At 38.8% G+C, this 27,964-nt stretch overlaps 1 protein-coding gene across 1 annotated transcript in view; it reads left to right on the top strand.

The window, feature by feature from the left end:
- Positions 1–8,849: 8,849 nt before the first annotated feature.
- The window catches only part of FAM91A1 (family with sequence similarity 91 member A1), a 59,386-nt gene continuing 40,271 nt past the window's right edge, over positions 8,850–27,964 (top strand). Inside the window, exons 1-4 of the mRNA XM_044005330.1 lie at positions 8,850–9,181; positions 20,165–20,249; positions 21,765–21,916; positions 23,211–23,268. Coding sequence (XP_043861265.1) covers positions 9,110–9,181; positions 20,165–20,249; positions 21,765–21,916; positions 23,211–23,268 — 367 coding nt within the window. The 5' untranslated portion in view covers positions 8,850–9,109. The remainder of the gene's footprint in view (positions 9,182–20,164; positions 20,250–21,764; positions 21,917–23,210; positions 23,269–27,964) is intronic.

Genomic DNA, 27,964 nt, shown 5'->3' with positions numbered 1-27,964 from the left:
CATGAACACTTATTAAGCACTTATTGTGTACAAGGTTTAAGTTCTGGGGACACAAAGGCAAAAAATATTCAACCCTTGTCTTTAAAGAGATTTTATTCTAATGGTGGGGTAGGGAAGGATAGAATGGGCGCACAGATAAGGAAATACAACATAAAGAAAAGTTATTTTCAAAAGAATTAAAAACTGGGGGATCAGGAAAAGCCATCTGCGAGAGATAGCATCTGAGTTTTGCTTTAAAGAAAGTTTGGGACTCTAAATGAGCCAAATGAGGAAGGACTATTCCATACCTGAAAAACTACTGTGCAAAGGTATGGAGGTGGGAATGTCTTAAAAGAATAGCTATCAGATTTTACTAAGAGAGGAGTTAAGCTAAAAATTGATGAGAACACCAATAGGCAGGTACCTAGCATCTCTAAATGAATTGAGTTCTGAGCTCTCCTGTCCTGGACAAATTAAATCTCAGAGTGCTAAAAGAATTCTAATATTGTTCCATCAGTCTGTCACTGAGAATCTATATGGTCTTGGAAAAGTACTTTACCTCTCTAGCCTTCAGTTTCTACATCTATAAAATGGGGAAATTGACCTAGATGATCTCTGAGGTCCTTCTTAACTACAATATTCTATAATTAGATGATATTTGAGGACATTTCAAAAATGGATACTTTTCCTGGAGATAAGAGGTAAGCAAACATTCCACTTTTTAAAAAGGGAAAAGTGATTTAGTCATTCAATCAAACAACATGCATTTATTGAGCGCCTACTTTATGCTTCAGAGGCACTCAGACATGTTAGATTCAGACTCTTTTGCCTCATTTGCTGTGGGGGTGGGGTGGGGGTAGGAGGGTTGGTCATGGCACCTCATGAGAGGCCCTATTATAAGGGGAGGGGATTAGGGCTTTTTTCTTCTGAGGTCATACAGGTCCAAGAAACCAGCCTCAGTCTTTAGCCTTATTTATTCTTTTCTACAGTAAGTGAAAGGAGTGGAGTTTCTAACACTGGGAGTTTTGAAAGCTTAGGTACCCCCTATCCTTCAACAATTTCATACAGGTAAAAAAATCAGGCTAAAATAAACACGAAGGGTAGCTGGAAGAGTAAATAAGGAAAGAGGGATAGTGGCATATGTTTAGCCTTAGTGATAATAAAGGAAGTGATGAGGTAATTATATGTGTATGAACCTTTGTTTGTTTTTTGATTTTTTTAAAGCATCAGCTAACCTACCTTCTCCTTGGTACTCCTTCCTGTCCCTTCCTCTCCCCAACAGCTGCCTCCCTGCCCCACTTACTAGTCAATTATCAGTCTTTTTGTTTTGAGAGGAAGACTAGGGAGGAGGGAATGAGGGGAGAATGTATCACAGAGTCACCTAAAGGACAGGATGCTGGAGCAATTGTTCCTATTCTATGCTCACACAGCAAAGTAAATGCATCTGCCACGTTTGCACTCATTACTCGTGTTAGAGGAGGCTAAAGAATGAAGCAAGTGAAGTTTCTCATCAGGGCACCAGCCTCCCTTATCTGGAATCTTATTCCAACTCTGTGAGGTCTTCTCCATCTTTGTTGACAAATTTCTATTCTCTCCCCCCAGCCTAGCCCCTATAATAATCTTCTCTCTAGAGAGGAATTTATAAACTCATTCAAATTAAGATGCAAAAGAGCGATAAACCTTAATGGGTGCAAGGATTTATATTCTAATTCAGGGAATAGGACTAAATATCTAATTTGGGAATTTAGCTAGAAATCAATTGTGTAAAGGAAGCATTTGGGCTAAAAAGGGGTTTTGAGCATCTTGAAACCCCAACACTTGCTGTTCTACCTGATTGTCCTTTATCTCATGGATGCCTTCAAAAACTCAGTGTGTCTCAACCCCCTGGTATTGGGACACCAATATGCTTTCACATCCTGGTCTTTTCTTTTGCTCTGACTCTAGATTCTACCCTGCAAGAACTGTGGTCACTATTGCTTATTTGCATATCTTTCCCTACTTCTTCCTTTGGCCTCTTTCATTTCTCCACCCTGTTGAATTAGAACTTCCCTCTTTTCTTCATCAGAGTCACTCCGCCCGTCCCCCCCCCCCCAGGTCTATTATATTTCTAAATCCCAGTTTTGTCAGTGTATATAACATTAACTTCATCTATTCCTGGACTAATTTAGAAGTGTTAGAAGTCACAGTATAAGGAAAACAAATGCTAATTGAATAGATAAACAAAAGATGGAAAATAGGTCTTCAATCCTAAAGTATTGAAGTAAGGAGTTAAACTATAATGGAACTGGGGGCAGCTAGGTGGCACAGTGGATAAAGTACCAGCCCTGGATTCAGGAGGACCTATGTTCAAATCCGGCCTTAGACACTTGACATTTACTAGCTGTGTGACTCTGGGCAAGTCACTTAACCCTCATTGCCCTGCCAAAAATAAATAAATAAAATAAAATACTCTGAAAAAAATATTTTGGGGGCAGCTAGGTGGCGCAGTGGATAGAGCACCGGTCCTGGAGTCAGGAGTACCTGAGTTCAAATCCTGCCTCAGACACTTAACACTTACTAGCTGTGTGACCCTGGGCAAGTCACTTAACCCCAATTGCCTCACTAAAAATAAAAAAAAAAGAAAAGAAAAAATATAATGGAACTCAGTAAATAGTTATTGAAATAATGCATACAACTTAGGAAGCATTGCCTTAAGTGAGGTTAGTCAATAAGCAGTTATTAAAAACCTACTATGGGGGCAGCTAGGTGGTGCAGTGAATAAAGTACCAGCCCTGGATTCAGGAGTACCTGAGTTCAAATCCGGCCTCAGACACTTGACACTTACCAGCTGTGTGACCCTGGGCAAGTCATTTAACCCCCTTTGCCCTGCAAAAAAACCAACCAAACAAACAAACAAACAAAAACCCTACTATGTGGCAGGCACTGTGCTAAGGCTGGAGATAACAAAGAAAGGAAAGTTTCTTCTCTCAAGAAGCTCACAATCTAACCCGTCTGACTATTATGAAACAGCAGAGGATATATGGTACATCTTGCACAGATAAAGTCTTAGTTTATAGGGGACCATTATGATATTTAAAATGAAATTTTCATTGTTGTTCATATAATGAAATTTATTTTGCTAATACAAAACCAAGGTGGGGGGGGGGGATATGGGCAGCTGGGTAGAAAAGTTTTTCTGTTCTCCTAAGGGTTTCTTTCATATCTTGGAGAATTTAAAAAGATAATAAAAAGCCTCATTGGTTTTGAATGAAAGTTTCTCTAGTTAGAACTGACTAACTCTGACAAAATAGAATTAAAAGAACAGAGTTAAGGATTACAATGCCTGTACAAGTCTTAAGATCAGTGCAACCAATGACATGTATAATATATACATATATATGTATACACACACATATACAAATATGTGTATCAGCTAGGTAACATAGTGGATAGAGCACTGGGCTTGGAATAATCAGGAAGCCAGGAAGCCTCATCTTCATGAGTTCAAATATGGTTTCAGAAACTTACTAGCGAGGGGAGGAGCTGAGATGGTGGAAGAAAGGCTGTAACTGTCGGAGCTCCTGACAGATCCATCCATATACCTCCAAAAAATGCTATAAGATACCTCCTGGAGCAGCAGAACCCACAAAAGAACAGAGTGAGACCATTTTACAGCCAAAGACAGCTTAAAAAAGCAACAGGGAAGGTCTGCTGTGCCAGGGTGAGAGAGGAATTCAGTGTGGTGCAGATCCAAGCCCTAGGTGGGCCACGCCTCCAGAGTCTCATAATCTTCAGTGTCAGTGGCTTCTTCTGAAACTCGGCTCATGGACTGGTGAGGGTGTCCAGCAGTTAGCTAGGGAGAAATAGTAGGGGGTCTCTGCTGGAGCAGAGGAAGGAGTGCTGTGGTGTTAAGTTAGGAAGCAGACTTGAGTGGCAGTAGCCCAGTTGGGGAGGGACACAGGCACACCAAGCTTTTGACCATAGAGAATTAGATTTCAATCAGATTTCTGCTTCCAGGTTAAAGATCAAGCAGGCTTGTGGTTATTTACAGGCCAGGCGGGCTGAGAAAGAGCTTTTCCTTAAATTGTACCACCTGGGACCACCCCCCTCGCCCCAGTAGCTTGGGATAGTGCATCCTGGAAGCAGTGTTCCACATTAAGAAGGAGTTAAAAGCCAAGAAAGAGGCAGATAAGATGAGCAGGCAGAGAAAGCAGCAGACCATCAAAAGTTTCTTTGGGGACAAGGTAGAACAAAATACACCCTCAGAAGAAGATAACAAAGTCAAAGCTCCTACATCCAAAGCTTCCAAGAAAAATACAAATTGGTCTCAGGCCATGGGAGCACTCAAAAAGGACTTTGAAGATAAAGTAAGAGAGGTAGAGGGAAAAGTAAAAGAGGTAGAGGAAAAAATGGAAAGAGAAATGAGAGTGATGCAGGAGGGTCATGAGAAACTTACTAGCTATAAACTAGTCACCCTGGGAAAGTCACTTCATCCCTGTTTTACTCACTTCATCATCTGTAAAATGGGCTGGAGAAGGAAATTACAAACTACTTCAGTGTCTTTGCCAAGAAAACCCCAGGTGGGGTCATGAAGATTTGGACATGACCAAAATGACTGAACAACAATAACAACAACACACACATTTTTATATATGTGTGTGAATGTATATATATACATAATATCGATTATTCATTAACAAAGTTCATAATAAAAGTTTTAAAGGCACAACCAGCAGTGTGTAATAATGGGAGACCACTACTGTATCCTTAGTAGTATTATATGAAGCAACGTAGACTAGAAGAAGGTTCTTGGAAAACTACTGAACTCATCCATTCAGGTTGACACCACTGCTCTCCTATCAGGATGGTATAAAAATTTACAAGCTGATGACACAAGTTTGCAAGCAATCACAACAGCAATTCTGGGAGAAATGATCCCTTAAGACCTCTTTCTTATTGGAGCCAGGATAGGAAGAATTAGATTTTATGCCTGAAGAGTGTCACTAGAAGGTAACTTTGGAGGGAGAGGATGGCAGAACCAGAGGCTGCAGGGCTTGGATACTAAGGATGGAGAAGGGTCTCTCCCATTTCTTTAGATTCCCTCTGGATCTGCCTCCTTGAGGGGTGTAGTGGACAGATAGCTAGACTTGGAGTCAAAAGGCTTATGTTTAAATCTGACCTTAGATATCTACTACCTGTGGGATCATGGACAAGCTGTTTAATATCTCCAGGATGCCGTTTTTTCACCTGTAAAATGGGAATGATAGTAGAACCTCTCTCATCAGGTGGTTGTGAGGATCCATAAATCAGTTAGCAAGCATTTATTAAGCACTTGCTACATGTTAGACACTGGAGATACAAAGATGGACTTATACTCAACTAGAAGAAATTGTGTGTGTGTGTGCGTGTGTGTGTGTGTGTGTGTGTGTGTGTGTGTGAGAGAGAGAGAGAGAGAGAGAGAGAGAGAGAGAGAGAGAGAGAGAGAGAGATGAGGAATAGTTAAGAAAGCCAATTTTTCTAGGCTCTAGGGAGTATGAAGGGGAGTAATATATAAGGCTAGAAAGATAGGAAGGGTGCCATGTTTTGAAGGGATTAAAATGCCAAACAGGAATTTATATTTCATCATATATGTCATAGGGAACAATTGGAGTTTACTGAGTACAGGAGTAATATGGTCAGATGTAATTTAGAAAAATCCCTTTGGCAACTATTTGGAGAATGGGTTGGAATGGAGGGAGATTTAGGGCCAGGAACCAATAAGGAATCTATCACAATAGTTTAGATTAAAGGTGATCAGGGCCTGAACCAAGGTGATGTGTGAGTAGAGAGAAAGATATGGGTGTGAGAGATATAATGGAGGTAGAAGAGCCAAGATTTGTCAACCGATTGGTTATTTGGGATGAGTGAGAGTAGGAGTTGAGAATGACATTGATACAGTTGCAAACATGTGTGACTGAAAGAATGATTATACCATTGACAGAAAGAGAAAAATTTGGAAGAGAAGTGTGGTTAGAGGAAAAGATAACGAGTTTTGTTTTGGACATAATGAGTCTAAGTTGTCTGAAGGATATCCAGTTTGAAATGTCTAATAGACAAAATGGTTATGTAGGACTGGAGTCCAAGAAAGAAAGTAGGGTGGGATATACAGATCCAGTCCCATCTGAATAAAAATAATAACGAATCCCATATTTAAGAGGGCACTAAGTGAGAGAATGTAAAATGAAAAGAAAAAAAGGGGACCTGGGACAGACCCTTGGAGGACCCAAACTAGGGAGTAAGATATGGATGATAATCCAACAATGGAGAATTAGAAGGGGTGGAGATTCAAGATAGTAGGAAAACTCAGAGATGAGAGAATATTCTTGTCAGCTAGTGGTGACATGAAATGAGGGCCTAATTTAGAGTCAAGCAAATCCGAGTTCAAATCCTGCCTTAGACACTTGGTAGTCGTGTGATTCCAAGTGAGTAATTTAACCCCTTTCACTGTCAGATTCCTCACCTATAAGATGGAGATAACGGTCATACCTGCTTCCCAGGGTTGTTATGATGATCAAACGGGAAAACATGTAAAGCACTTTGCAAACTTTAAAGTGTAAGAGAATAAATGTTAACCCTTATGTTGATCATAATCATGAGAAGATAGTCAACAATGTCAAATGCTGCAGAGGGGTCAAGAAGGTGAGCTTACTATTGGACAGCTCAAATTGCAAGCATATTAAACAGAAATCAGCTTTCCTGTGATTTCCACTGATTGCTCCTATCTCTGTCTGCTGGAGCTAGACCGAATCAGACATAATGCCTTTACTCCATGAAGCCTTCCAAATCCTTTCCAGTATCTCAGAATCTTAGAGATGAACAGGACCTCTGAGGATCTGCACCAGATCAAGAGTTTCCTGACAAGTTGTTATCTGATTCTGTTATCATTGTTTTAAAGACCTCAAGGAAGGGGAAACCCGTAGTAGTTCATTTCCACTTTTGCCTATCTCCCAAGATTGTTGTGAAGATCAAATGAGATAATATATGTAAAGTGCTTTTTAAGCCTTAAGAAGCCATATAAAAGCTGGCTATAATTATTATCCATACCTCTCTCATTTTGTACTTTTGAAATATTTTTTTTTGAGGGGTGGAGGGGTGCTGTCCATTTGATATGTTAATTATACCCCTGAGCTTCGTGGGACAGCTAGGTTGCTAAGTGGATAGAGTGCCTGGCCTGGAATCAGGAAGACATCTTCTTGAGTTCAAATCTGGCCTCAGACACTTAGTAGCTGTGTCACCCTGGGCAAGTCACTTAACCCTGTTTGCATCAGTCTCCTCATCTGTCAAATGAGCTGGAGAAGGAAATGGCAAACCACTCTAGTCTCTTTTTCAAGAAAATCCCAAATGGGGTCATGAAGAATTGGACATGAATGAAAAGATTAAATAACAACAGTAGTCTTTATGTTCTCTGCCAATGTGATGAGCAAATCATTTATGCCTTTGTCTAAGCCCTCAGCCTTGAATAAAAAATGTTAAAAAGCACAGGGATCCTAGGATCCTAGATTTGGAGTTAGAAAAGTCCTTGCAGGTAATTTGGTCCATCACTCTCATTTGGTAGAAAGGAAAACTGAGGTCTACGTTAAATGACAGAACTCAGGTTTCAAACTTAGGTCTTCAGGCTCCAAATCTAACAGTCTTCCTCTACCCAGATAGTATTCATATTGCCAACCTGAAAATTTATTAAAGCAATCAACATAACAAAATTAAGATCTTTAATCAGGGCAGAGGAGTTATAACTCATGATGCCACCATGGCAAGTTAGGAGTACTCAAAGGATAGGGTACAAACAACAACAAAAACATAGAGCCTGTGAAAAGGGTTGATTACCTGTTGTTTCACCAGTTACGTTTTTTACATAAGCTGATATTCTTCGGGAGATCCACAAAGTAATCATTGGCTGGATTTGACAAAGTTTGCTCACCCTTGGGTGATTCATTGGTCTGGGGGAAGAAACTAAATGCAGTCCATCAGTTCTCAGTAAATTGTGTTTGTTGATACCTACAGTCTTCTGTTTGTGTTTCCCCCTTTGACTCTCTAGGGTCTAACAGTACTGGGAATACAAGTAGGCTCTTAATAAGTAATAATAGCAAGCGTTTATATAGTTTTTCTATTTTGATTTTTTAATAGTTAGTTTTAAGGCTAGCAAAACACTTTGCACATTCCATCTCATTTGATCCTCACATTTGATGCTATGATTATCCCTATTTAAAGGAGAAGAAACTGAGGCTGAGAGAGGTTAAGAGACTTGTCCAGGATCACTGGGCTTCTTTTAAGTCCTAAAATCCCACCTCCTACAGGAAGCCTTCGATAACCTCTTCTAATTCCAGTGCCTTCCCTCTGTTAATTATTTCCTATTTATCCAGTACATTAGCTTGCTTTCCGTGTATTCGTTTGCATGTTGTCTTCCCCATTATTAGACTTCAAGTTCTTTGAGGGCAGGGACTGTCTGTTGCTTCTTTCTGCATCCCTGTGCTTAGTACAGTGCCTGGCACATAGCAGGTGCTTAATACATGTTTACTGATTAAACGTGCAGTCCAAGATCACACAGCTAGTGTTCGAGCTATTCTTATCCCCATTTTAGATGTGGGGAAACTGAGGCCGAGGTTACTCAGGTACTGAGTGTCTGCGACCATATTTGACCCTCGAGTGCCGCCTCCCCAGAGGCCGGTGAGGCCACGCGGTATCTCGCATCTAACGCTCTTGTCCCTGTCCGCAGGTAATAGGGAGGGGGGGGGGTGGCAAAGGAAGGGAAGTTATGAAGCGTGGGGGAACAGTAGCCCGCCTTTGACAACTTTCCCGCCCCGCCCCCTTCTTTTCCTTTCCCCCCTCGCCGCCGCAGGCGGAAGTGACGTTGATCGGCGGCCCCTTCCGGCAGGTCGAAACTAGGAAGAAACTTGGAGCTGTCGCGTCGTACGCCCCCCTCCGCCCCTCTCTCCCTTCTCTTTCCCCCACGGGGTGGCCGAGGGCTTGGTCCCTTCCGCCCCAGGAGCCCGAGGCATGGAGCGGCCCTGCCCCGTGGCGCTGTGAGCCACTCAGCCTCCCCGCCAGGCCGTGAGGAGGAGGGCGGTGTCGCCGCCGCCGCCGCCCTCCCGTCCGCCCGTCCGCGCCGGGCACCATGAACATCGACGTGGAGTTCCACATCCGCCACAACTACCCCTGGAGCAAGCTGCCGGCCAATGTCCGACAGGTAACGCGGCCGGAACCCCCCGGGCCAGGGGGGCGAGCGCGCGGAAGGAGGAGGGCAGCACCTGGGGCAGAGCGAGCGTCGGGTCCGAACTCTGTGCGGCTCTCCGGCTTCCTCCTGGCAGTCCGCTCCCGACCCCTCTCCCTTCCTCCCCCAGCGCCCTCGGGCGGGCTCGCTCCCAAGGTCTTCGGACACCTCGGCGTAGGTCGCCGCCCCATCCCCCTGCCCGCCCGCCTTGCTTCTGTTCGCTTCGGGTGCCGGCCCTGGCAGCCCGAGGCCGGCGTGTCAAGGCTGTTTCAGGAGCAGTCAGTGGCTCGCATAATAAATGCACCGAGTATTTATTTAGCGCTTGCTGTGTGTCCGGCACGGAGCCCCGGCGCTGGGTGAAAACAGCCCCTCTTCCCAAGGAGTTCCAGTTTTATAACGGGGGAGAAAACATGTCAACAACTTAATGTACAGACACTACTCACAAAGCCTCAATTCAGGGGGATGCTGGAGGGAGGACCTTCGGGTTAAAGGGGGAGGGACTGTGCAGGAAAGGTCAGCAGGTGTGTCATGTGAGGCGCTTTGTAAAGAAGAGATGCTTCTGATGAGGGAGGAAAGCCATCCAGGCGTGGGAATAAGCACATGCATGGCTTTTTCCACTAACTACAGGGGTATCAGAGGTGGTTTTCCCTCTGAAGGGATTGTGCTTGCCCGTTAAGGGAAAAGGTGACCTGGAATAAAAGGGATGGTGTGTGTGAGAAAATGAAAAAGCCCTTGGAGATTTGATGTCTCTTCTGATTGGCAGTCTATCAAATAACCTGTTTATTCCTTGGGTTGGCACTCCTTTTTATTGTTTGTCATTGAATATAGTATAGGCTACAGGATCGCGATCTAGGAACATACGCATATATGTCTGTGTCTGTGTATATATGTCTATAGGTGTGTGTGTGTATATATATATATATATATATATATATATGTATACATAAACACATAAAAACAAATCTATCATCCATCTCTCCATCTCTCCATCTCTCTCTCTCTCTCTCTCTCTCTCTCTCTCTCTCTCTCTCTCTCTCTACCTATCTACCTCCCTCCCTCCTTCCATCCCTCCCTACTTATCTATCTATCTATCTACCTATCTAGTCTATCTATCTAATCATAGATCCAGAGCTCTGAATTGACTTCTAGTCCATACTTTTCATTTTACAGAGAACTGAGGCCAAGAGAGGTTAAGTGCCTTGCCCACGGACTCACAGTGTCAGAAGTCTACTTGAATCCAGGTCTTTTAACTCCAGAGGTAGTGCTGTTTCTTCCATACTAACTACTGGGAGAAACACCAGTTATTTTCTTCCTATTTCTCTTCCCTGTGATGGAGGGAAGATGAAATGTTGAATGTGTGTTATTCTGAACATGAATAATAGTGTCAAAAGTGAGTGCTTAATTTAGATGGGGAAAAAAGGTGAAATTGCATATGCCTTTAGTAAGAAACCCTTTAAAGCAATGGGTAAGATTGAGCTGGATGTAAAATTAGCCACTTATATAAAATGGTGCAAAATACTCCCTGCACAAATTTCTTAGATGAAATTGTGAAACTTCATGGTAGCATCTTTAAATTTTTACCAATACAATAGAGGTGTCAGAGGGGCACTGCTTACATGAGAAGGACTAATGATGATTTTTCATACATTACCGTGATACTTTTAAGAGTTTAATTATGTAAGGAAAGCACTGGTCTTCCCCAGTTGTGAGAGAAACTATTAAAATTAGTTTTAAAACCAATTATAATGTGATTTGGTCCATTTTGTAAAATTTTTAAAACTATATATGGTAGGAGGGGAAGAAGAGATCATCATTACAGGACTTATTTCAGTTATTTCATTTTAAATTTTATCCAAAACACATTATGAAATTAGAGGAAAATTCAGGATAAATGCTGTATTTATAGGCAAATTAACTTTAGTCTGTTTTTAAGCTTTTAAACATGAGGTCTGCATAAGGGAAACACAGTTCAGCAGTTACATTCTTGATCTTAATTTTTAAGTAGAGGCAGCATAATTGCCTCTTATGGTGGAAAGACTAGCCCTTGTTTCAGTGTACCTTGTTTCAGTGGTTTAGATCTCACCTCTGACTGTGACCTTGGGCAAGTCACTTCACCTTCTTGGGTCTCATTTTCCTTGTCAGTAAAATGAGGTGTTTGTAGTAGATTCCCTTTGAATTCCTTTTCAGCTCTAGAGTTATGATTCTTAGTGTACTGTTTTAAGTCTGAGTTTAACTTTCAGCTCTAGAATTATGATTCTTGGTTTTAAAAGTCAATCTTCGCCTAACCACCACACTTTGAAGCACTCTGAATCATCTGTAACTATTACTCTATTTCCTCTAAGTCTTTTGTCCTCCATAGCTTGTTCCTTACTGCTACCAACCAGCATTAGTTACTTCTTTACTAAAGTGACATTTCCAAACTGTTGCTATGCTTCCTCTGGAACCCTATTACCCCAACCCCAGTATCATTACAGCTTTTTACATAGGGTTGGGAGGGAGTGTCCCTAGAAAATCTTCAATAAACATGAACATATCCATATAAAAAGAAGTCCAGAAAAAGATTTTACATGAAACTGTTAATGTATTACATGCATCTTTAAAATATGCATGTATGCATGTGTGTATACATACACATATTTTTATATATGCTGTGGTAGTACAGCATTGCTCTGCTTGTGTCCCTTTCTGAATTTCCTTCTCTATTTTAAAAATGTTTCATTGATACTCATTTTTTAAAAATCACTAGTACTACCCCTCCCCACACATTTGACTAATTTTTAATATAATTTTGAACTTTTTGAATTTATTAGCTGATCCGGGTCCTTCAATCACTTAATGGCCAGCACAACAGCGCACACACTTACATGTTTTATTAAACATTATTTATAATATAAGCAATAACAGTGTCTCGTTTTTATTTATTATGAAATATATGCTTTATATTTCCCTTAAATTGTTTTTGTTGCTATCTTTTGTTTTTATGGTACTTAGCATTTCTTAATATACCTCATCTCCTATTTCCAGAGACCCATATTTTATAACAAAGGATAAAAAAGAAAAAATGCATTTATGCCAAAGCTAAAGAACCAAGTGTGACATATGCTGTGTTCCACACTATCCCCCTTCTTATGGGCATCTACTATCTTTTCTTTGCTACTAAAAATATTGTGGTGTATATGAACTTTGGTTTCCATATCCGCAAGAAAGGGAGGTCAAGCTTGGCCATTATAATTTCACAGCTTGCAGTTGTGATTATTTTGTTGTTTTTGTTCTTTCTACTTACCTTGTCATTGTTTATCATTTTAAGTCCCTGCTTCTTGGTAATTGTCATTTCTAATAGTGTAGTAATATTCTATTACATTTATTAGCTGTCACCCACTTCTTGGGCCACTTACTCTGATTTTTTGCTGCTATAAAAAGTGCTACTGGAAATATTTTACTGTATTTGAAATTTTTTGTTTAATCACTGACCTTTTTTGGAATATATGCCCATCAGTGGGGTCACTAGGTTAAATGGCATAGATATTTTCACCATATTCGAAGCATAATTCTAAATTGGTTGGACCAATTCAGTTTTAACAACAGCGTATTAGTGTTTCGCTCTTTCCACAACCCTTTTACTGACTATTCTACCTTTAGATTTTTTTTTCTAGTTTCCTAGATAAGAGTTGAAATAATTTGTATTTTCTACTTCAGAGTTTCCAAGAATGGGATATTTGGAAAGGTAGATAGAGAACGTTGATAGTTTTATCTTTATCTCTATCTCTTTATATCTTTATTCACATAAGCATATGTAGGAGTAAATTATGAAATTTTTTCCATAGGAATTGAATTTTATAAGAGGAGAACAACAGTTAGTTCTTAGAATAATCTAAGAGTTTAGCAGCAATATTTGTGTATGTTTATCTCCCTTTGAAAAGCATAGACATATGTTTTGTCACTGTTTACTAGAAGTAATCCTTAGCACAGAATCATAAATTGATTTTCTTAAATCTCTACGATATCTGCCTCTAGTCTTGTTTCCATATGATGAATACTATAGATGTTCCTTATAACAAGTTTTGCTGATGAATAATCTTTTAAAAACAACATAACTAATGGAGAGAGGTGGAATTTGCTATGTTTAGTATAAACATGCATATCTTGGCAGGGCTTTGCCTGCTGGTTTACTTGTTTTTTTGGTGAGGCAATTGGGGTTAAGTGACTTGCTCACGGTCACACAGCTAGTAAGTGTCAAGTGTCTGAGGCTAGATTTGAACTCAGGTCCTCCTGACTCCAGGGCCGGTACTCCATCCACTGAGCCACCTTCCTGCCCCCGCCTCCCCCCACGGGTTTACTTGTAAAAGAAACTATACTGCTCTGGCTATGGGGGTAAAGAATTCAGTTTCCCAAGTGTCCCCTTCCTAAAATTCCACTTGCAAAGACAGATGTGGCTCAAAGCATTGATCCATCTTCCCTCCTTTCTTATGAAGATTGACTTTGGCAGTAGTAACAGGAAAGGCCAGGTTCCTTGGCATTTGAAAAGGTACACAGATTGATACTTTAAAAAGATTACCTTGACAGGTGAGTGGAGGATGGATTGTAGTGGGGAGAGACTTTAGGCTGGGAAATCAACCAGCAAGCTATTACAATAACCCAGACATGAGGTGATGAGGGCCTGTCTATATGAGAGCTATTCTGAAGGTAGAAATGACAGAACTTGGCTACTGACTGGATATGAGGGCAAGAATAAAGAGTGGAGGATGACATCTAGATTTGGAACCTAGATGACTAGGTGCTCTCAATAGTAATGGGAAAATTAAGAAAAAGGAAGTGGTTTTTTGGGGGAAATAATGGGTTCAGTTTTGGATATGACTTGTTTATGGTGTTTATGAAACATCGAGTTGGAAATGTCCCAAGAAAGGTTAGGATGAGATGAAGAGATACAAGAATTATCTGCATAGAGCTGATAACTGAATCTATGGGAGCTGAAGAGATCATCAGGCAAAATTGTATTGAGTTTATAGAAAAGAGATCCCAGAACAGAGTGTTGGGGACCACCCACACTGGGATTAAGAAGGAACAGGTAAAAAACCAGCAAAGAACAGTATCACAAAGACCTAGAGAAAAGAAAGTATCAAGGAGCAGGGACTGATGGATAGTGTCATAGACTGCAGAGAGGTCAAGAAGGATGATGACTGAGAAAAAGATTAGATTTGGCAATTAGAGATTATTGGTAACTTGGAGACAATAGTTTTCTGGTGAATGATGAAGTTGAAAGCCAGACTGCAGAGAATTCAGAAGAGAGTGAAAGGAAAGGAAATGGAAGAACTGATTATAGATGGCTTTCTCAAGGAATTTAGTTAAGAAAGGAAGGAGAAATATAGCACTTCTGCTATATATCTTTTTTTCTCCTCAACAAAGACTTACGATTCAGATTTTACATTTTTTGGACAAAAAGATAAATCATGCTTTGGAAGTTTATAAAAGCACATACCCTGGTTTAGAAGATACATCAGCAATATAAGCAACCCAGATGTCAGACAAGGCCTGTATACTGTGGCCAGAGCATTATCATGTTGGCCAGATCTTGACAATGCACTAGATGGCTTTGGGAGTAATTTAATTATGGACATTTCACCTATTTTAATTCAATCTTACTTCCAAACTATACACTTCTCCCCCCCCCACACACACACTTGTGCATGTTTACATTATATTATTCAGGAGTATGATTAATTCTATGTGATAGGAAAATTACCTTGGAAAGGTGTTGGGTAGACTGGAGTCAGGTAGGCTGTCAGGCAGTAAGAAAACATTTATTAAGCACCTACTATGTGACAAGCACTATGCTAAGCCTTAGGGATACAAAGAAAGGCAAAAGATGGGAGATAACATGCAAACAAGATATAGACAAGATAAATTGGAAATAATAGAGGAAAGAAAGGCACTAGAATTAAAGGAGATCAAGTAAAATTTCCTATAGAAGGTGAGATTTTTGCTGTGATTTGGAGGAAGCCAAGAGTCACAGATGAGGGAGAACATTCCAAGCATTGGGGGATGGAGGGAAGGAGGCAGAGCCAGTGAAAATGCCTGAAAATAGTTCTGACTTTGCAACTGATTGAATGAGGCTGAAGGAACTCAAATGATACCAAGGTTTCTAGTAAGGGTGATTGGGATCATAAAGTTTAGAGGTGGAAAAGAACCTAAGTGATGATATTTATCTTTCTTCCTCCTTTTATCTTGAAAATTAGGAAATAAGCACAGAGAGGTTGTATCTTTGCCAAGATGAAATTAATATTCAAAGCAACTGTATAGGATCAAAGATTGAAAGCAGGGAGCATAGGAAAAATTGAAACCAAGCAGGAGGCTGTTAAAGTAATCTGATCATGAAGTGTTGAGGTTGAGGGCCTGAAATTGGGTAATAGGTATAAAGAGCAAGACTAGGCAGGGTAATCAACTAGGTAACTGATTAAATATGATGTAATGGGGAATAAAGGAGAGGAAAAACAATGACAAAAACAGTGGTTCCAAGTTTGTGAGTCTAGGAACTCAGAAAGCAATGGAACTTTGACAGAAATGGAAAAATTGGTGAGAAGACTATTTGGGAGAGGATGACAGCACGTGGAGTTCAGTTTATGATTAAAAATATAATTAGAGGATCATGATGGTAGTTTTCTTTAGCAACATTCATCACTCAATGAAGTTGTCATGGATACAGTTTCTGTACAGAAACTCTACAGGATACAGAAGTTTAATGGTTTGCTAGAGAGAAGTTGAGAAGGATAGTCAATAGAAATTTTGTTACTTTTTTTTTTTGGTGAGGCCATTGGGGTTAAGTGACTTGCCCATGGTCACACAGCTAGTAGGTATCAACTATCTGAGCTCTGATTTGAACTCAGTTCCTCCTGAATCCAGGGCTGGTGCTTTATCCACTGTGCCTCCTAGCTGCCTCTACTTTCACATTATGATAGCAGTCATATATGAGACCTAGATTGGTGTCAAAAGAGATAAAAAGTTACTAGTGCCTGACAGTACTTAAAAAAATTAGTTTAAACTGCTTCCTAAATTTATCCCTCTGCAGGATATTTTGAGCACAAAGGTGAAGTTCTTTTTTCCTTTTTTTAAATAATATTTTTTTATAGTTACATGTAAAGAAAATTTATTACATTAATTTACAACTTTTTTTGAGTTTTGAATTTTTTCTCTTTCCCTTCCCTCCTCTCTCCTTCAGACAGTAAGCATTATAGTATAGATTATATGTGTTCAATCATGCAAAACATATTACCATATTAGTCATGTTGTGAAAGAAGACACTGACCCAAAGGAAAAAAAATGGGGTGAATTTCTAAAACAGCCTTTTGTATGTTTCTTCTGTCTTCTACCAATCATAATTCTACTTAACATGAGAAAGAGAAGGCAGTATAAATTTACATTGCCCTTCTTTGGTCCTCATTTCAGAGTTCTGTCTGTCTAAATCCCCAGTGGGTTCCAAAAGGAACAAACAGTTCATCTGAATGCTTAGAATGAAATCTAGCTAAAGTGCCTCCAGAAACACAAAGAAACTTCTTGTTAGGTCCATAACTCATTCACCAACAAGTCACTTGCAGTTAAATAGACTGTGACTTCAGTTTGTGCCTCACTCAAACCAAATCTGCATTTCTAAGAAATGAGAAATATAATGGAAGAATAGAATTAAAATTGTGTCCTTAAAACAAAAGATGCTTCCAATAGAAGAAAGCATAGAAGAACTAAGAAGTACTTTAGTGTTTAGAATTGGACAGATGGGTAGAATAGGCATACCTAAAGAAGTATGGGTTGTGGAGTTATAGAATAGGTAGTGTGGTTGAGAAAAGTCTGGTCAAGGGAATATGTGAAACAGGAAAAAGTTAACAGCATTTATTGAATCTGTTTTGTGAAGAAAATGAAGTCAAGAATGCCTGGGCGTATGTTCAGTTCAGGAACAAATACAGTTCTAAAGGTACTCAGATTTTTCAAGGTATCTCAGAGAAGGGAAAATTCCAGAATAGAAAAGAGCATCATGTGCTTTTACCAAACAAGACCAAGGCATCAGCCACTTGTATTCTTGCTGTTGTACCTGGATGAAAATATGAGAAAAGCTAGGCTTTTGTCACTCCCCCCCCCAAAAAAAAAAGCAAACCACATCTTTATTGCATAGTTTGACATGGTGTTGTAAGAATTAAAGATCCTACTACTTTTTTTTTAAAGAAAGCATTTGATGCAGTAGCAAAAAAATCCAGGTTTGAAGTCTCTCAGACAAGGATTCTTACACATATATTAAATTTATAAAAGAGTTGTGACTAGCAATTAAGTCAATAAGCATTTATTAAGTGTTTACTATGTGCCAAGCACTGTGCTAATTACTGGGAATACAAATACAAGCAGAAAGATAGTTCTTGCCTTCAAGTAGCTCGTATTCTAATGGAGAAAGAGATGACAGAGAAATTTTAGTCAGGAGTGGAGCCTGGAGAGTTATGAAGACATGACTGATTTAGATGCTTTCCTTAAAATGGAAGTTCTGGGAGGAAGTAGCCAATCAAGAACTGGAGTGAATTTCCAGGGTGAGAGAAGTCCAGGGGTGAGGAGGCTTCTTTGGCATGGTAGTGAAAGTCCAGAGAATTATAAATGGAGCCTGGAGAGGCAATAACATACATATTCAGGAAGAACAAGTTTGTGAGGAAAGAGCGTCTTGTTTTGAACATGTAAGTATCAATGAGTTGACAACTTTTGGAGACATTTCCTGGGGAATGGGAATGAAGGTTTAGAGCTCAGAGAAAATAGGGCCAGAAATAGATATTGGAAATTATCTTCTTAGAGGTGATATTTGAAGCTAAGGCATACATTATAAAGAAAGAAAATAGGTCTGAAGCCCTGGAAAATGACAGTGTAAAAGTTGGAGGAAGAGTTACCGAAGGAAAGGTTAGAGAAGCAGGCCTTCATCACCTCATGCCTAGACTGTTGCATTAGCCTGCTGGTTTTTCTCCCTGTCACAAATCTCTACTTCAGCCCATTTTCTACTCAAATGTAAAAGTGATCTTCCTAAAGCACAAGTCTGACCATGTCAACTTTTCTCCCCTCTCCCCCATTCAGTAAACTTCATTGGCTCCCTATTGCCTCCAGAATCAATTATAAAGTCCTCTGTTTAGCATTCAAACAAAGTCCCTTTTTCATAATCTCCTCCTGCCTTTTTTTAACGTTACATTTTTCCTGTACTCTGTAATTTAGTGACACTGGCCATCTTGATGTTCCTTATACAGACTACTCCATTTGCTAACTCTGGGCATTTTCACTGGCTTTCCCTCACGGCTAAAATGCTCTCTCTCCTCATCTCTGACTTTTGAGTTCCTTCCTTATTTCCTTCAAGGCCCAGCTAAAATCCCTCATTCTCCAGGAAGCCTTTCCGATCCCCTTTAATTCTGGTGCCTTCTCACTGTTGATTATCTTCAATTTATCTTGTATGCATCTTGTTGTTTGTATATAATCGTTTGTGTGTTGTCTCCCTCAATAGACTTGTGAGCTCCTTGAGAATAGAGACTGTTTTTTGCCTTTCTTTGTATTACCAGTGCTCAGGACAATGATTGACACATGGTAGGTGCTTGGTAAATGTTTATTTACTGACTACTGAAAACTAAGAAAATATAGTATCTGTGAAGCCAAGGTAAAAATGTGTATCATTAGGAAGGAGTAGTCCATGATTATAGGAAGTTGAGATAAAAAAAAACCCAAACCAAAAACCCATTCAAAGCTTTTTAGCATGGAAATTAATACACATATATGTACATTTACATTATCCCATATGATCTTATCAATTTTTAAAAGAAGTAATGGGAACAGTGAGGGTGTCCTATTCTTTTGATAAGCTTAGCAAAGTATGTCGGGGGGTGGGGGTGAAGAATGCTGGGGAGGAGATAGAAAAAGAGAGAAGGGAAGAGAGGGAAGGAGAGTGATAAAGAGAAGAGGAGAGAGAATGAGGCAGAGTCAGAGAATGGAATCAAGGGGATAGATTTGCTTTGGCAAGTGGAGAGTCTTTTTTTGGGACTGGGCAGAAAGAAAAGTAGAGAATTTGGGTGAAGACACAGGAGTATTGAAATAGGGATGTAAGAGATTTGAAGGGGTGCAGGACAGTTGGCGCCTCAGTCACATTGAAGGATAAGATTGACCATGAGAATGTGTGAGTTAGTAGTAGCATTTGGGAGCAGCATGAACCAAAGCTTAGGAGCTAATGTTTGTTCTTTGGCAGTATGCTGCCTTTCCCTCCCTTTCATTAAGGCTATTACTAGTTTTTAGTCTAAAGCAAATTTGTAGATCCTTTTTTTATAGGTGCATATCGATGATTACCTTAACTGAACTAAAAATAGGAAAAAAATTATCAGTATATTTTGCGTAATATATGTAAAGACCCTGTTTCATAGAATATCAAATTAGTAGGAAAGAACTCTTTTAAAATAAAAGCAAATTCCCTCTTAAGCATACTAATCTTACCATCAGACTGTCTTCTTGTTGATTCTGAGCCACTGCATTTTAGGCGAATATTAAAATAAGATACTTTGGATACTTCTAGTAAATAAATCTCCTTAGGGTACAAGACAGAACTGTCCTAATACTGAATTATATGTTTTAGAAGATAGTGTTCTAGCAAGGGTGTGTGTGTGAGTGAGAGAGAGAGAGAGAGAGAAAAGTTGGCAGCATTTAACCCTGTTTACCTCAGTTTCCTTATCTGTAAAATGAATTAGAGAAGGAAATGGCAAACCATTCCAGTATCTTTGCGTGACTTGAAATGGGGTCATGAAGAGTCAGGCGTGACTGAAACGATTGAACAGCAGTAACAAAATGTCTTATTTATTTTTAGTATTAGAAATTAAGTGAGATAAAATGAAAATTAGATATGAATTTCGAGGGGATGTTTAAATTTGCATATTCATGTTTTGAAAAATATTTTAAGTTCATATCATTTTCTAGGGCCTTGGAAATTCACAGAGAGAATATGAAAAGCAAGTTGTGCTTTATAGTATCAGAAATCAGTTACGATACAGAAATAACTTAGGTAAGTAGATATTTTGTTGTTCAGATGCATAGTGCTGATACTGATTTTTAATTTTAATTAATTTTCCACAATTTTTCAGTGTGTACTTTATATTACAGGCAGCATGAGGTACTTGATAGAGAGCCAGCCTAACAATCAGGAAGATCTAGGTTCAGGGCTACCTTTGATAATTACTGACTGTGACACTGGACAAGTCACTTTCTGTGCCCCAAGTACAGACCATGTAGTTGCTGTACTGATCTGCACTGGTAGAGGGAATTTCCCTCCCAGTGAAATCATAGGTCCAGATAAAAACAAAAACAAACCAAAACTCCACTCAAAACTTGGCAGCATGAAAATTATAGACACATGTACATCTGTATTATCCATATGAGCTTATCCATTAAACAAAAGTAACTCACTATGTAGTACATTAATGGCTACCATATTTTCTTTGTGATTCCATTGAGAATTATAGCAGAATGTTGACTTTTGTTTTTAGTTTACTAGCAATGACTTAATCTTTCAATTCAAACTTTTCCCTCTGCTTTGTAGCTCAGGAGTACATTAATTTTTATTACTTTTACTGTCTAGATGATGATTATTACCATGGTAACTGTTTCAGATATGTAACTTTAATGACAAGCACTTTTTATAATAACTAGAAACAGTGTTTAGCTATTGTATTCCATAGTTTCTTCTGGTTAAGTTTCTTATATTTACCTTTAAGTCCTGAAACAATAAATTTATCATTTTATTTAATTGTTGGCTACTTTCTTCTTCCTAAATTTGTAATGTTTGTTTTAGGCATGGTTTTTCAGAATTAACTTGTTTTGAAAAGCATCCTGTCAGGGTCTGAAGGCTGCAAAAATTAAAAACCGAAACTAATACTTACTGGTATTTACTAGTACTTAGTTTAGCTATCTTTCAATTTTCTGCTGGCCTAAATATAGCAGCTTTTTTGATAAAAAATTGCATTAGTTAATATTACACAATACATATAATGCAGTTTTGCCTTAGCTTTTTTTTTTTTTTTGGGGGGCAATTGGGGTTAAGTGACTTGTCCAGGGTCACACAGCTAGTAAGTGTTAAGTTTCTGAGGCCGGATTTGAACTCAGGTACTCCTGAATCCAGGGCTGGTGCTCTATCCACTGTGCCATCTAGCTGCCCCTGCCTTAGCTTTTTTGGAGTCCTGTCCTGTTAAATTGCTCTTCTAAGCCTAAATCTAATAAGATCTTCTTCTAAAGTTGAATGACTTCAGGTACAGAAAAAACCTGTTTTATTCTAGTTTATTTTCTTAGAAAAATTGTTTCTTATAGAGTCATGAAAATTTTTTTTGTATGAAAATGGAAAAAAGTTTCTCCATCATTTCTATTTTTTGGATTTTATTTTCTCATTTCATTCCTTTCTTTCTCATTTTCTGTTTCATTCTTTTACTATGTTTGAATCTTATTTTTTATTATTGGTGTGCAGATTTGAATAGTAAGAATCACTAACAATGAAAAATTATTGATTTGTTTTGTTTCTTTTAACCAGTTAAGCATGTCAAAAAGGATGAACGCAAATACTATGAGGAATTGTTAAAATACAGTCGAGAACATCTCATGTTGTACCCCTACCACTTATCAGATATTATGGTAAAGGGCTTGAGGATAACACCATTTTCTTATTATACTGGGATTATGGAGGTGAGTTTCAGTATTTTAATTATAATTAAGAATGGATAAACACTTATAGAGGAAAAACTTGTCAATCACAAGTCAAAGAGAATTGTAAATGATGCTAGTCTTTGCACATGTATGTAAATGCACACATGCCTTTTTTTGTGCCATTGTAATTATTTGTTAAATAAAATCAGTTGCTTTTTTTTTGCTTCTAAAGTTACAAAGATTTTAAATTGTAATTTCTTAATGTTTGAGGTACATAGTAATTTTTAAATGTTAAGGTTAATGAAAATTAATAAAGTAGATAACTGTACAGTAGACCAAAAATAGGAGCTGACTATGCATGTGGCATAAATAACAATGATTTGCCCGGGATGTTGCAGTAAGTCAGTGGAAGAATAAAGAAAAATGCATTTTGGAGTCTTGACTCTTAATCCTTTGCCTTAATAATTGCTATTACATAGTACCTTTGTCCCGAAGAAACTTGGGATCAATTATCCTGAACCAACCCAGTTCTATTTTTTCCATTGCAGGATGTTCACCAAACTATTGGCTCTTTCAGTTTATAGCCACTATATAGGAAATGGGTCTTATGTCTCTCTTTGTCCAGGTAGCTAAGAATTGGGCAAACTTTTTGTAGTTGACTGATTTAAGATGTTGGTGTCAACACATTTTTTACTTAGACTTAAAAGAGCAGAGAGCATTGTGTGGCTCAGTTCTTGGCTAATACCTGTTAGCTCCTATCTTTTGGGCTACTGCTGACTGGGCTTCTTTTTAGAGGGCCACTGTTTAAACTTTCTCTTATAGAAGGACTCTGGATTTGAGTGTATGAGAATAGAAGGAACTAGGCTCTTGAGCTTAATATTTTGCTAGTTATTTCATCTGTTGTCTCCACAGAGCTGAGGAAATATAATTGTTTGGGGCTTGTAAAAGGGGAGAAAGGCATATTTCTTTGTTTAGAATTTTTATTTTTCCAAATTACAGGTAAAAACAAATTTTGACATCAATTTTTAAAAAAAAACTTTGTGTTCCAAATTCTCTTCCTCCCTCCCACCCCCACCCCCCCACCCCCAAGAACTCAAGCAATTCAATATAAGTTATACATGAGTAGTCATGCAAAACAAGGCACATTTCTCGATATTTTAAGTTGGGACTATGTGTCATGTATGCTATAGATTGTTAGTCTGTGATCTTACACTTGTATCATAATTGTGTTTTTGTACCATATCCAAAAGTAATGTACCTTAAAAATTATACAATTTGTCTAAGCAAGTTTACTTTAAAATTTTTATAGAATATATTATTTTCTTTTTAAAAGGACATAATGAATAGTGAAAAAAGCTATGATTCATTGCCCAATTTTACTGCTGCAGACTGTGAGTATTATTCATTTATGTTGAACAAAGTAATGTATAGATGTATATATCTTTTATGACACTATCTTGAATTACTGTATTTGTTTAATCTGAAACTCTAGAGCAGGATTCATGTGAATTGTATTAGGTGGTTCATTTGAGATTTGATACTTCTGTCTAATCAGAGAAAAAGAAAAATTTAGACTGGGTAAAAGGGGAAATAATTACATATTTCTAGAAAGAACCTGCTCTTTCCTGGAAGTTTGAATGGCATCAATGAGACCATTAGTAGAGGGTTAGGTTGTTTACTTGTTTTTAAAAAATCTAATTTTGATGTATTGTCAGGCTATAATGTAACCCTTTGATTTCTTTTTTCTTTTTTTTCTGTGGGGCAATGGGGGTTAAGTGACTTGCCCAGGGTCACACAGCTATTAAGTGTCAAGTGTCTGAGGCCAGATTTGAACTCAGGTACTCCTGAATCCAGGGCCGGTGCTTTATCCACTGTGTCACCTAGCTGCCCCTGATTTCTTTTTTCTAAGGGTGTGAGGGCTGTCAAGTAGTGAATCACATAGAATATATTTTGTTCTTGCAAGTTCTGTAAGTGTATAACATGCTGATTCTGTTTTACCTGTACAAATAGACTAATCCTCCAAGAAAACTTTATTTGAGCTTAACGTCCCTTCTAATATTTAGTGAATTTAGTGTTGTTTGAGAACCAGCCAAAAGAATGATCTTCAGAATAGGCAAAAAAACTTTTTTGGGATTAGCATTTCTCATTTTAGTATCTATCCAGGAAACATTTTTTATGCCCTCTGATAATGCTAGGCATTGTGCTAGGTGTTGGGGAACCCCTGAACTTCTAGTGCTATAGGGGGACATGAGAAATTCTTTAATATTTAGCTAAAAGCACAGTATGTAAATGGGTTAAGTGCTGACAATTTAGAAACTTAAAATATATGATTCTTTATTTCAGTGTTTGCTTTAAATTTCTGTTAAATAAGTGAGGTGAAATATTGTCTTGTAGATTGGATGAGGATTTTAAAAAAAAGTTTCGAGAAACACATTTGCAAGGAGAAGTAACTATGTGTTTTGGATAGATTTTCCATCTACTGACATAAAAACAAAATATAAGCAGGGTTTTTTTTTTTTAAGGGATGTGATAATCAGTGAGGAAAGCTATGAATCATTTTGTAGTAACATATAATCCAGTTTCTTTTATTGTGGTTTTACTAATATAATTTAAAAGTAAAACTGAATTTTCATTAAGGGGAATATTGAAATAGCCCCATTTAGAAAGAAAACAGGTATATATAAAATGAATCTTAATGGATTTCAAATTCTTAGTGATTTTAAAAGGCCTAGTGATCTCCATTTTTATTAAGAATGCAAATGCAAGATATTATTTATTTTCTCTAGGGAAAACTTTTTTACCTAAGTTCAAAAGCACACAAAATAAAATAGTAGATTTTGTTTTGAGGGTAGAGGTAATTTATAAAACTGGCTTTCATTGGTCAAGGATTTGAAAATATCATTTATATATGCCTTGTATCAAAAAATGCCACTCCCTAAAGAAGACTTACAAACAAATCTATATATAATTTCATTACATTATAGTAGGATATTAGTAAGCTAACATTTAAAATATTTAATGGGAAAATTTGTGGTGTGTTGTGAGAAGGGAATGTGGTAGTTTAAGAATATATCAAAGGCAGCTTTGTTGATTGCCTAATGTATGGCAATAAGGGAATAAATATGTGCTCCAGTTTGGAACTCTTGCTCTGGGTAGCTGTGGTGTCCTGTGGTGGAAATGCTCATGTCTGCAGTGTAGGCAGGTGTGCCATCTCTCCATGGTGAGAAATGTAACACAGTAATTGGGAATGTTTCTCTTTCTCTGGAATTCTACCCAGGCTAGGACTGGGAGTAGGGTCACCTCTCTTCCTTATCTTGGCAGCTGTGGTATGATATGTCTTTCTCCCTCCCCGCTTTGTTCCACATAGCCACTGCTGTCAAGTTTCTGTGCTAAAATGTCCAAGCTAGTGTGAATCAGCTTTTCATCTAAAATGTAAATGACTTCTTATTTTTGTACTTACTCTCTGATATGTGAATACAAAAAAGGAGTTAGTCATCTACAAATGAGGAAAACTCTTAATCTTTGACAATAGAAAGGAAAGCAGTGAGACAAATAGGACTCTCAAGAGAAAGGAGTTGTCTGGGGAATTTATTAGACTGATAGATTGAGGGGATACTACAGAAAGGCTATATCTAGATTCCAGAAAAGCATTTAACATTCTTATGCTATCATTATAGACCAAATGGAGAGATGAAGGATAGATGAGATTAACATAGATTTCTGAATGATTGAATGACTGAACTCAAAGAGTAGTAGGCATTAATGGGTTGATTAAACCTGGAGAGAGCTCTCTGGTGGAACGTCCCAGGAATCTGTTTCTTGACTCCATGATTTTCAGCATTTTTATCAATTGCTTGGACAAAGATAATATGTTTATACTGAAGATAAAACAAAGCTAGACTGGGTACTTAGCAGATTTGATGATAGATTTAGTGTCCTAAATGATTGCAATAGATGAATAGACCAAATTATAGTGATAGACCAGGCTTAAAAAGACAAAATTTAATAGCAGTTAATGTGAGTCCAAAAAAATCAACTTTACAAGTACAAGATGGGGGAATGGTTAAGTAATACTTCATGTGAAAAAGATGTGGGGAATTTATTAGTTTACGGTTTCAAGATGAGCCAGCAGTACAATATGGCAGCCACAAAAAGCTAATTTGATTTTTGGCTGTATTAAGAAGATCATGTCCTGAAGTGATGGTTCTGCTGTATTCTTTTCTTGATCAGACTACATTTAAAGTACTGTGATCAGTCCTGGGATTCACATTATTGACAGGACAGTGATAAGCTAAACTATGTCTAGAGGAAGACTGCTGAGATGGTGAATGGATTGGAATTCCTCTCTTATGAGAACTAATTGAAGGAACTTGTCATGTTTTATCTTGAAGAGAAACTAGGGCTGGATATATAGCACTGAGTCATCTGTATAGAGGTGATAATTAAATCCATGGGAGCTAATGAGGACACCAAGAAAGAAAATTTAGAAGGAAAAGGCCTAGGACAGAGTTTTGGGGAGAATATCCACAGGTAGGGGACATGATCTGGTTGGTGAGCCAACAAAGAATACCCAGAAGAAATAGTTAGACAGGTAGGAAAACTTGGATGGAGTTCTTCCCCTCCCTCAAAAGTGATGAGAGAGTATCCAGGAAGAGAGGCTATTAACAGGGGAGGGAGGGAATGGTGGGAAGGGGGGGGGGGGGAGAGAGAGAGAGAGAGAGAGAGAGAATATGAACGAATGAATGAGAATTATGATGATGATGATTCAGGTCATAATTTTCTAGGGAAGATGAGCCAGTTGCTAAACTCATTGAGAAAGGGGGAAGAAGTACCTGAGGATCAGAATACAACCCATAATCTGGATAGATTGATAAATTTGGATTAAGTGAACCTCAAAGGAAGAGAGGTCCCTGAGTGATGGTGTTTTTGGAGTTGCCAGTGAGGTATACTGTTTTCTGGCTACCCTTCCAGTACTAGTGTGTCAAGGCTGTGTGTGAAGGTGCAGTGCAGCCAGTGGTAGATGCCAGGTCCAAGGATTAAATGTAACTGGGGTGGCGAGGAGCCAGGTCTCAGTGATTGCTATAGATGGAAGGAGTATGAGAGAAAGGGAATTTTTTCACTATAGAATGACAGTGCCAGAGGGCACAGTGAAAGAGACTTGACATGGTTGTGGGCTTAAGTTTGAGGAAGATTGGGATGAAAGAACAGGAAGTGATAGTTGGAGATAATTTTCTCCTAGGTAGCCAGATGTTGATCCATCCAGAGATAGGGCCAGAGAACTCTTGGGTGTGAAATTGTTAGCCAGAGGGGTAGTAGTGAGTGGTAGGTAAAAAATAAAGCTGCTAATTTCAAGGGTTGTGGTTGCTAGCTAAGGGCCAGGGGTATAAGGCCTTAGTGCCCTGGGCTGGGGCAGGAGGTAGGAGGTAGGTGGTGTTGCATCAGATTCCTTCCTTGCTTGGTCAGTGCACATCTGCTGCCGCTCTTCTTTGGGCATAGTTGGGGGAGAGACAGCATAGGGTCAGTAGGTAAGTTGTACTAGTGTAGCTGGGTCCCACGAATCCTCTCTAAAACTAAGAATTTATTGCAATTCAGGACCCCATCTGTGGCTAAAATTAGAAAGCCTTGAGCACGCCCCACACGGAAACCCTGTGCGCCAGCCGACCTTGGGGTGCCAATGAATTAGCTTGGGGTGTGTGGTGGTCGGCCCAAATTTCCTGTGAGAGAAGGGTTTTTATTCTGGAGCAGGGGTAGAGAAGGGGGTGACTGGAAGGAGGAAGGGGAATGGAGACAAGAGATGTGGAGACGAGGAGACGAGACTGGAAGAGGGAGAGAGAGAGAAAAGAGTTTATGGCCATGGGCGAGAGAGTTGAATGCAGACACGCAGGGGGATAGAAAGTTAGATGTGAAGCAACTGAGTCCAGTGGGCAAGTTTATAGGTCGTATTTCCTACTTTTCTTTGTCCTTATTTCTAAATTGGTTGTTTTTTTGCTTTTATTGAAAAGAGGCTTTTTAATCTTGTTTTTCTTATTAGTCTGGGAGGAATAGTTGAGGAGGGGGCAGCTCTTCCCATATTAAATTTGGCTCTTT

Source organism: Dromiciops gliroides, chromosome 1 (genome assembly GCF_019393635.1).
Source record: "Dromiciops gliroides isolate mDroGli1 chromosome 1, mDroGli1.pri, whole genome shotgun sequence".
In the NCBI taxonomy this organism is placed as follows: domain Eukaryota; kingdom Metazoa; phylum Chordata; class Mammalia; order Microbiotheria; family Microbiotheriidae; genus Dromiciops; species Dromiciops gliroides.
This window is presented reverse-complemented; position numbering and strand designations above follow the sequence as displayed.